Raw genomic sequence first — 10,714 nt, 5'->3', positions numbered from 1 at the left:
TACCAATTTCTCAATAACATTTTTTAAGTCAAAATACTCATTGGTAGGATGTCCATAGATTCGGTGATATTCACAATATTTTGTCTGATTTCCTCCTCCTTTCTTGCTTTTGAGTGGACGAGGTGGTGGTATCTTTTCAGTATGGCATACTTCTCGGTAAATATCCACAAGAGACACCCAGAGAGGGGTATAGTTGTTGTGTTTTTTAGGCTTCTCATTGTATTGATCTTCTTTTTTCTTGGACTCTTTATCCTTATCTCGGGAGGAGTAGGAGTATCCGGATTTTGAGATCTCTCCTAGTCGAGAGTTTTCCTCCATGTTGATGTACTTCTCAGCTCGTTCTTGCACTTCATTTAGAGATGTTGGATGTTTCTTTGATATGGAGTGACTAAAAGGTCCTTCTCACAGGCCATTGATGAGACCCATAATGGCGGCTTCCGTTGGTAGGCTTTGTATGTCCAGGCATACTTTGTTGAACCTCTCCATGTAGCTACGAAGACTCTCCCGATCTCCTTGCTTGATTCCTAATAGGCTCAGAGCGTGTTTGGCTTTGTCCTTCTGAATGGAGAATCTAGCAAGAAACTTTTTGGCTAAATCATCAAAACTTGTGATGGATCTGGGAGGCAAGGTGTTGAACCACTTAATTGCTGTCTTTGTTAAGGTAGTTGGGAAGGCTTTGCAACGAATAGCATCCGAGGCGTCGGTGAGATACATTCTACTTCTGAAAATGCTGAGGTGATGGCTTGGATCTGATGTGCCATCGTACGGAGTCATGTCAGTAGCTTTGAAGTCTTTTGGGACTTTGGCTTTCATAATCTCTTTAGTGAATGGATCTTGATCTTTGTGGGAGCTGTCTTTGGGATCAAGCTGGATGGTTTTTGGTTTAAGGTCGGCTTCGAGCTTTAGGAGCTTGTCCTCTAACTCTCGGCATCACCTTGTTTCCCACAGAAGGTCCCTCTCCGCTTCCTGTTGATGCTCGGCCTCTTTTTTGAGCTGTTTGAGGCGATCCTGTTGAGCTTGAAGTGCCTCCATGATTTCAGTACTTGGCAATTTTTTATCTTTGTTTGGTTGAGAAGTATTCTTTGGTGTAGCATCTATGTTCTTATGCGGCGTCCTATTTTCTAGATCAGAGTCGTGGTCGTTGTCAAGGTTGTCCGCCATGATAATGGGATGACTTCCAAGCTCCCCGGCAACGGTGCCAATGTTTCGAGGGTTACCTGAAACTGTTGGTCGATCTCGGACAAGATCTTCTGTACTGGTCGGAGTTGTTGTATCCGACTTGATGTTGGTGACCAGAGCCGCTGTGTCCGACTTGTTGGACTTGGTAATGGTGCTGATCCTTCGTCACCAGAGGGTGGTGGTACCTGCAAGAGACTCTGATGCTTAAGTTAGCAAGGGTATTAAGCAGGTTTTTAGTAGAATCAGAGTGTGAGTTATACACGGGTGCTCCAGTGTATTTATAATAGGGTGGAGTGACCTTTCTGGAGATAAGATAGTTATCTTATCTTATCTTTGAGTGAAGTCATCTTATCCTTAAGGGAACCGCTCTTATCTTTCTAGGCTTGGGCTGCCTTTGGACTTAGGTCGTGTTCCTCTATTTGGGCCCTTTTTAGGCTCTCCTGGTGATTTGGCAAAGCTTTTTGAGAAGAGTTCGGATAATCCTGACCTGAAGAGGTTGGTCGACTTGTCGTCAATCAGCCTGGGTCATACAGCTCGACCTACGGCATGAACACTTAGGTTGCAAGTTTCCTCAAATTATTGAAAAATCCTCAAAAATTAAAAAATATGGTTAATTTTACACTTTGGTTGTTTTTGAGTCATAGAGAAGATTAGGAGGATTTTAAGTGTTTTTAGTATTTCTTAAAAAAAAGAGTAAGGCACGCGCGCACGCACATGACGCTGCGCGTCGGAGCGCTGCTGTAGCACCCATGCCAAGGACCCGAGAGTTGTGCCAACTCTGGGCCAACTTTGTGCCTCTGGCCCAGGTCACAACCTACGCGGACGCGTACGTCACACGTCCGCATCCCTCCTTGTTTCTACCCTCGCTTAGGCGCACAAGGCGCTTTCACGTCTATTCCTCATTTTGTCTATCCATGCGGACGCGCACGGTTCGCGCACGCGTGGATTCAAAAATCCACTTACCCCAGGGACGCAAGCCCTAGCACAGTCGCGCCCCTAAACCCTCTCTTCTCCCTCATCGTTTCTCCTTCTCATCCCTCCTTTGCCCCCTTCCCCCCATAACCACCACTCTCAAGCTCATCACCTCCACTGACCACCTACGCCGGCGACTTGCGTTGCCGCCATCTTCTCTCTCCATTCCCACCTTTACTCCTTCTCTATACTTCTTATCTCTCATCGCCTCTCTCACCATTCTTTGACCACCGCCGCGACCTCTTCCGTCGCTGCCGGTCATCCAACAACCACCAACTCTTCCCTATTTCCACAGTCACATTCTTCCTCTCTCTCTCTCTCTTTGCCACTCATACCTTGCTACCACTGCCCGTGCTCTGTTTTCACCATCCCTTGCCCTGCTCCATGCCACCAATCCGCGCCGCCGCGAGCCCAGCCCTGTCGTCGTCGTTAGTGGTTCTGCATTCCCTTCATTCACTCTTCTCTTCCCTTCCGTTCCAAATTCTGCTCCTGCTACTTTGCTAGGTTCCATCCTACTTGTTGCTCTATTTTTTATCATTTAATTAATTTTGTATGTTAATTTTAGATAGATTAATTGTTGATTCTAGTTATTAGGATTAGATAGAAATACATGCTGTTAGGTAGTTAGGATGTGGTTAGAGGATTCTAGGCCTGATAAGTGCTCCGTTCTTGTTTGCTGCTTAATTGTTGCATGCTTGGTTGAATGCTAGCTGTTACTGCTGTTTTGGATTCTTGTTCTTGCTATGTTGAACTTTTGGTTCTCATGTGCTGCCTTGCTGAGTTTCATTGTATGATTGTGTTTAACGCTGCCTGAGCATATGTAATCAATGTTCTTATCATGCTTGTTGCAGATTTTGGATTCGTATGTTTATATTCTTCCATTTTCTATCAGGGAACGTCCAATTTACTGGCGGAATGCTGTCCAAATTTCTAGAAACTGTTTGTCTTCAAATTATACCTGGAATTGAACTTGCAACTCCTTGCAATTTAGGTGACCTCACCAAGTTCAATTCCTGGGTTAACTTGGTTGGCATTCCCATGTTTAATTTGATTTTCGTGATATGCATTGAAGGGTTCGGTCCAATGAACTCTTTGTCGGATTTCTATGATAATTAGTATCTTGCCTTACCCAATCTCTTCAATTTGAACCTTTTTGCATCTTCACCTTTCATGTTAAGTCAATTGCCTTTTTTAACTCATATTAAACTTATCAATTGACTTTAACTTGTAATTTTCTTCATTAAGGTTCGCTCAATTGTAATAATTGGCAAATTTCACTAGTGTAACCCTTTTGAGTCAAAACGGTTTTCCAATTGCTTTTTGTTACACATAGTGAATATCTCACATCCTTATACCAATCATTGCACATCTAGTGACCATGGCATTGTTGATGACTATTTTCATATTACATGCTTTAATGCAAAATTCCATATTTCATCATCAATGAATGCATCTTCTTCATGAATGTGAACATGCATATTTTCCATACTTTGTGCATTTATCTTAATTGAGCCGATAACTGTCATACTACTAACTTTTTGAACCAGTTCTCTAACCTCTAATTTCATTAACCAATTAACTTTTCTTTTCACTTTCAAACTGACCCTTTCACCATTCTTTTGGTATGACTGCATCTTCCTCACGAATGTGTCATTCCTTACTTTCTTTCCTCTACGTGTTTAAGTGTTTATATCCTGTTATTTTTGTTTTTCAGGATGGCTGATAAAGGGAAAGCCAAGGTTACCTCTAGGAAGAGGAAGACACTTCAAGCGCCTACTCTTTCTCCTTATGCCCACTATGCCAAAAACCCACTCAATGAAGTGGATAAGGCGAACTAACAGCTTCAGCCCACTGACACAGCCAAGTTTCCTAACTTGTACTGTGAGTTACGCTTCCCAACCTATTGAAAGAAAAACCTGAACATTGAAAAGAAATTGGCCCTTCCTGATGACCTGAGGCACTCCATGATGGCTCGCATTGAGGGACAAGGCCTCGGCTATGTTGATAGAGATTTGGGAAGGATAAACACATCATAGGTCAAAGAATTCTACTGTAACTTCTTCAGAGCGACCCTTGATTCAGTTTATCTACGAGGCAGTCAGATCCTAATTAGTGAGGCTACTATTGAGGATGCATTGCATTGCCTACCTAAAACTGGTGCCACAAATGCTTATGAGCAGGCGGAGGTGGGAATACAGTGTATGACCTTTGATTATGATGCCTTGAGGGAGGTAATTGCCGCATCGGATGCCCCTTAGGTGATGGATTCAGACAACAAGAAGCCCAAGGGGATGTTATTTGCTTATCTATCTAGAGATGCTAGGACTTGGCAGCAGATATTCGCCCACTATGTCATGCCTACTACCCACTTTTCTGAGATTCCGGTGGACATACTCGTCCTGATCGGCTATGTTATGGAAGAAAAGGAGGTATATTTTCCCTGATTGATCAGGAGGTACATATGGTGAGCACACATCCGTGGCCTACTTCCATTTCCCATACTGGTCACCAGGATGGTTGAGTTATCCAGTACCCCTTGGAAGGACGACGACGTGACACCACCATCCTCAAACGACGACGACAAGGAGGATGTTATTCCGTGGGATACGTGGGTGCACGAGAAGCCCCCATCCCGGCGTGCATCTAGAGCTCGAGCACGAGTAGCACCAGCCGGACCATCTTCTTCAGCTGTAGCAGGACCATCAGCACCAGTAGTACCTTTAGTCCCACTACCAGCACCCCAGCCGACATATCTTCTGGTACAGCGTATGTTCTGCTTCCTAAAGTGTACTGAGCGCCGCGTCATGCGACGCCTTGACAGAGTAGATCAGTCATTTGCAGCACTGGGCGTTGAGCTACCCCCTCTTCCCGACTCTTCCGCATCTGACGAAGAGGAGCCAGCTCAGTCGGAGGCACTACCAGAGACAAAGGCTATCCCAGAGGTGCAGCAACCTCCTGCGGAGCCACAGCCACAGCCACAGCTTGAGTCCCAGCAGCCAGACACAACTGCCGACCCCCATTCTGAGCCCCAGCAGTAGCATCGGGGACGATGCTTCATCTTAAAGTGTGGGGAGGTCACCGCCATTACGTCGGTGGATAGCTATGTGTGGTGAACACTTTCAGATATTTATCTCCTAGTTTCTGTTATTTTGCTCTATTTTGCACATTTCTCTTTAGGATTATTGTACATATTAGTATTATGGATACTTTTATTTTAGTTATGCATACTTTTATTTTACTTTATTACATTTTGCACTTTGGTTAGTAGATATTTTTGTTGGATTTTCTTTATATAGTTGTCTTAGCTTTTGGTTGTGATTAGAAAAATATTTTGGATTGTGGAAACCTAGTTAACCCTTTTTGCATATGAGATTTGTTTTGAAAAGAAAAAGGGGTAAACTAAAGAATTTTTGAAGATTTTCAATCACAACATTGCATTAATAAGCTTAGTCAAAATGATGAAATTTTCCAAGAAACTCATTTATAGGGCACTACCCCAATTAATTGAAAAAAAAATTATATTGAAGTACTTGCTTGAATTATACACCTTGTGGATCATGTCTTGAGCTAAGAACACAAGATTGTGAGATTTGAGCCTAATAGTGTGGTTACATCTTTAACCACTTATTTTCCTTCTTGTGTGAAATTGTTCTCTTTCTATGATTGTGATCCTTGATTTGTTTAAGTCTATATGCCCATCATTCCTTGCATACATGCACTTGTATGATTGAGGCCGTTGTTTCATTAGCTCACTTACCTAAATAGCCTACCTTTTACTCTCCATTGTTAACCAAATTTGAGCCTATTCTTAACCCAATTGTTCTTTATTGTAGCACATTACAAGCCTAAAGCAAAAAATAATAAAAGTCTCCTATTTGGATCTTTAATTAGCTTAGGCTAGTGAGAGTGTTCATTATTTAAGTTTGGGGAGATTTGGGAACATTGGTTGAGATAAAAGGGTGTTTTTATGATTTCATATTTAGGAATTGGGTGCATGCTCATGTATAGATTAAATGAATTAACCTTATGCGTTGATGTTCTTGTACAAAAAAAATTGAAATGAAAAAGAAAGAGAAAGAATAAAAACAATAAAAAGGGGACAAAATGCCCCAAAGTAAAGTCCAATAAAATCAATGCATAAGTGTTGGAAAATGAAGACAAAGTACATGAGTATGTGAAAAGTGAAGAATGGGTAGTTAGGTTAGCACTTAATTGTATAGGTTATTATATAGGTTAGGTGGAAAGTCTAGGTTAATCAAAGATTCAAATCTTAGTCTACTTAACCATATATGACCTTACCTTGACCCTAACCCCATTACAACCTTATGGAAAGTCCTCATGATGATTGTATGCATGCATTGAATGATTGTTGATTGTTAGATGAAGAACAAATCTTCGACAGCATTATTAGGAGAGAATGGAGTGAATCAACCCTAAACACTTGAGTGATTAGAGCGGATACACATCCGGTGAGGGTTCGATTGCTCAATTACATGCTTCTACCATGATCATTCTTCTTCATGCAAGTTTGTGAATTTGTTCTTGATAATTTAATGCAATTGTGAGTTTGGTTTGGTTTGAGTTTATTCCTATTGATCTAGCCTTTATCCTTACATATGTTCCCTTGGAAGATGATTTGTTTTGACCAAGTGATTGTATTCATATAGATAGATTCATTTAGATAAGTTGCATTTAGGTAGTTTATATTGAATAAATGTTGATACCCCGTTGTCTTTTTCTTGAATTTAGCATGAGGACATGCTTAGTTTAAGTGTAGAGAGGTTTGATAAACCCCGATTCCGTGGTTTATCTTGTGCTTATTTTAGGGGATTTTATCACATTTTCCCACATTTATTCAATGAAATAGCATGGTTTTGTAATTCTCCCTTGATTTGTGATTAAATGTAAAAACATGCTTTTTAGGCCCTTAAATTACTAATTTTGATTCACCTTAATTCCATTCGATACCTTGATGTGTTTGTTAGTGATTTCAGGTCTATAAGGCAAGTATTGGATGTAAGAAGATGAAGAGAAAAGCATGCAAAGTGGAGAATGCATGAGAAAACAAGGATTATGAATGCATCAATGGACGCACACGCGTACAAGGCGCGCACACAAAAGTGACATCGCATAGCAACGCGTATGTGTACATGGCACGTACGCGTGGATAGAAAAATTGCCAAATAGCGTGGACGCGTACGCGTCGATGCTCGCACGTGATTCACTTAAAGACAAAACGCTGGGGCAATTTCTGAGCTGCCCAGGCCTAATTCCAACCCATTCCTAAAGCTATTTCATGTAGAATTCAAGCAAGAGCAAAGGGGGGAGCACTTAGTTAGTCAACATGAGCCTTTAGTTAGTTTTCTAGAGAGAGAAGCTCCCTCTTCTCTCTAGAATTAGGTTAAATTCTCTTAGATCTAAGTGTAATTCCTTGATTTCATCTTGTTTCCTTCACAATTTCTTATTCTAATGTCTTAATTCTCTATTTTCTCTTGTTAAATTCTTGTTTTGCCCTCTTTTATGTTGATGAACTCTTGTTGGATTTCCTTTTCTTTTAATGTAATTTTATGTTTCCATGCTCTCTTTGATGTTTACTTTGATTAATATTGTTGATTTATTTCTCATGATGGTTATAGGTCTTGTTAATTCTTGCAATTGGTGATGTTTACTTTTCTTGCACTCTAGTTGTTTGATAGAATGCCTCCTTTAGTTTTTGAGTAGTTTCCTTTACTCTTGGCCTAGGCTAAGGGAATTGAGTGACCTTGAGTCATTGGGTCTCAATGAATTGGTGATTTGAGAATCCTTGGTGATCAATTTGATATCCATTGACACTAACCCACTACTAATCTAATTAGTAGATAGGTTGGGACTTATGGGTTGATGTTGATCAAGCCACTTGGCGTACTTCAAGCCTAGGAGTAGATATTACGTACTTAAGGCTTTTGGAAGTAGACTTAATGAGCTTGGTTCCTCATAATTGTCAATATATGGTGTATAGACAAGGATGGTAATCTTAATTACCTATGTCTAACCAAGAGTACTTTTCCTTTCTCTTATTAGTTAATTGTTCATTTACTTTTCTTGCCATTTACTTTCTTGTAAAAATATAAAATCAAACCCCTTTGTTCCTTCATAGCCAATAATGGAACACTTCATTGCAATTCTTCGTGAGACGACCCGGAGTTTAAATACTCTGGTTAATTCTTATTTGGGGTTTGTTACTTGTGACAACCAAAATTTAATTTGCTTCGAGGATTGACTATCAGTTTGGACTATACTAACAATGGAATTATTTTGTGGAATTCTGAACCGGTGTAGATTCTCTAAATTAACCACTCCTAAGGGTGATAGTTAATGTTTCCCTTTGGGTTTGGTTGGGGTTGAGAAGGTAAACAACTAGAAGTAGAAGCTTGATGAGTATTTTGAGTGTTCAAAGGAGAAAGAGTCAAACGGGATAAAGCTTCGGCAATGGTTTCCATGTACGTTTCTTGCTTCTTATGAAACTCCCTTTGCTCTTGCATGAAGCTTTGAAGTGCATCATTCACATGAGGTTGATTTGGAGGGGGAGGTTGATTGTTTTAAGTGAGGTTAGGCCTAGTGTATGATGGTTGATATCTTGCTTGATTTTGATAATGTGGTTGTTGATTGGGTTGGGCATGTGGTGGGTTTTGTGGTTGTTATGGTGGGTAGTGAGGTTGTGTTGGTTGATGGTAAGGTTGTTGGCCTTGGGAGGTTTGCTGATAATAGACTTATTGATTGGAATAAGGTTGAGCTTGAGATGGTTGGTTCCACCTATGATGGGAGTTATCTCTCCATCCTTGACTTTGGTTCCCTCCATATTGATGAGATCCTTGATTGCCTTTATTGTAATTGGATCTTTGTGGGTAAGGATTTGCCACCGCCAATGTGTTGTCCTCTTGGATTTGAGGGCACTCATCGGTGTAGTGGCCGTTGCAAGCACAAATACCACAAGATCTAGGAGGTCCTTCAATCCTAGGAGGTTGGGGTGGAGGAGATAGCAACATTTGTGGAATTTGTTGGCCTTGAGTGATTTGCCTTAACAAGATCGTCATCTCACCAAGTGTCTTAGTCAAGATAGCATCACCAAAAGGTGAGACTTCACTTATAGCCTTTGGTTGGGTTTTCTTGTTCTTAAATGTTGAGTTGAATCCGCCAAGTCCGCAATGACTTCCCAAGCCTCCGCTGCGGTTTTGTTCTTAATGAGAGATCCTCCACTTGAGGCATCAAGAAGGAGCTTGTCTTGAGGAATCATCCCTTGGCAAAAGTAACTTATGAGCACCAATTCATCGATGCAGTGGTGTGGACAAGCATCCAACAACTTTTTGAACATTTCCCAATATTCATGAAAGGTCCCTCCATCTCCATGCATGATGCAAGAGATTTCCTTTCTTAGACGATCCGTCTTTTGAGGTGGATAAAACTTCTCAAGAAACTCCTTGTGCAACAAATCCAAATTAGAAATCACCTCCTCATGTTGGGTGTAAAACCATTATTTCGCCTTTCCCTCTAGGGAGAAAGGGAAAGCGAAAACCATGACCGTTATCTCATACGAGCCATGTCTTCTTACAGTAGAGCACACAACTTGAAAATATTTCAAGTGCTTGAGAAGGTCTTCTCCTGGTAACCCATTATATTTCGGAAGCAAGTTGATCATTCCCGTCTTGAGCTCAAAATTGGCATCTTGATCCGGGTACCGAACTTGTATCGGTTGCAAGGTGATGTCCGGGGCTCCAGCCTCCTTTAAAGTAATTCTCCGAGGTGGCTCCGCTATATTGTTGTCACCTAATTCACTCAAAGAAATTTTAGCACTTCCAACAGAAGAATACAAGGTTCCCTCGTTAAGTGAAGAATGAGGATCAAGGTTAGAAGGTGATGGTGAATCAGTTCGCTCTTCAAGAGAGTCCGATTCAGTATCCACGAATGCTAACCGGCGTCGAGCTTGCCTAAGGCGGGTTAAAGTCCTTTCTATTTAAAAGTCAAAAGGGGCCAAGATCGGGTCTGGAAGCGACCGTTTCATTCAACTGAGGAATCAATGAAAGCATGCAATTACCAAAAGCAAAACAAGAATAAGAGAATAAACGAAAACAACCTAATAGTTAAAAACTACTAAAACTATTTAGATAGAGGTGCCAACTACCAATTAGTGTCAAGTAACAAACAAAAATCAAGTATTCACACTATTCACATATTCACAACAACCAAAACTATAGCACTCATTGCACTTAGTGTCCAAGGAAATGGCGCCAAAAAACTTGGTGTGTGGCCTAGAGCGGGTTAGGAATTTTCCTCAAAAATGAAATTAGCATTGCAAGTATAGCCCCAACCCAACAATCAACCAACACCAAAGTTTAGAATAACAAATTGTCACTATTCAAAAAAAATATAAACCGAGAGTTTTAATTCCTGGGTCTTCTCTCAAGGACTAGTGATCAATGAGTGCGTAATTTCGGTTGTGAAGGTGATGAGCGGATAATTTATACGCTTTTTGGCATTGTTTTTAGATAGTTTTTAGTAGGATCTAGCTACTTTTTAGTATATTTTT

The 10,714-nt window shown here is 40.9% G+C and overlaps 1 protein-coding gene across 1 annotated transcript; it reads right to left on the bottom strand.

Moving 5' to 3' along the window:
• Window positions 1-402: 402 nt before the first annotated feature.
• LOC130934064 (uncharacterized) lies at window positions 403-813 on the bottom strand. The gene has a single exon (XM_057863654.1). The coding sequence runs from the start codon at window positions 811-813 to the stop codon at window positions 403-405; it is 411 nt and encodes a 136-aa protein (XP_057719637.1).
• Between the last annotated feature and the right edge of the window lie 9,901 nt (window positions 814-10,714).

Source organism: Arachis stenosperma, chromosome 6, assembly GCF_014773155.1.
Source record: "Arachis stenosperma cultivar V10309 chromosome 6, arast.V10309.gnm1.PFL2, whole genome shotgun sequence".
NCBI lineage: Eukaryota > Viridiplantae > Streptophyta > Magnoliopsida > Fabales > Fabaceae > Arachis > Arachis stenosperma.
Note: the sequence above shows the minus strand (reverse complement) of the source record. Positions and strands in the feature narration are given on the sequence as shown.

Coding starts and splice junctions, on each gene's coding strand:
- LOC130934064 (XM_057863654.1), bottom strand. CDS start 813: ATGAAAGCCAAAGTCCCAAAAGACTTCAAAGCTACTGACATGACTCCG.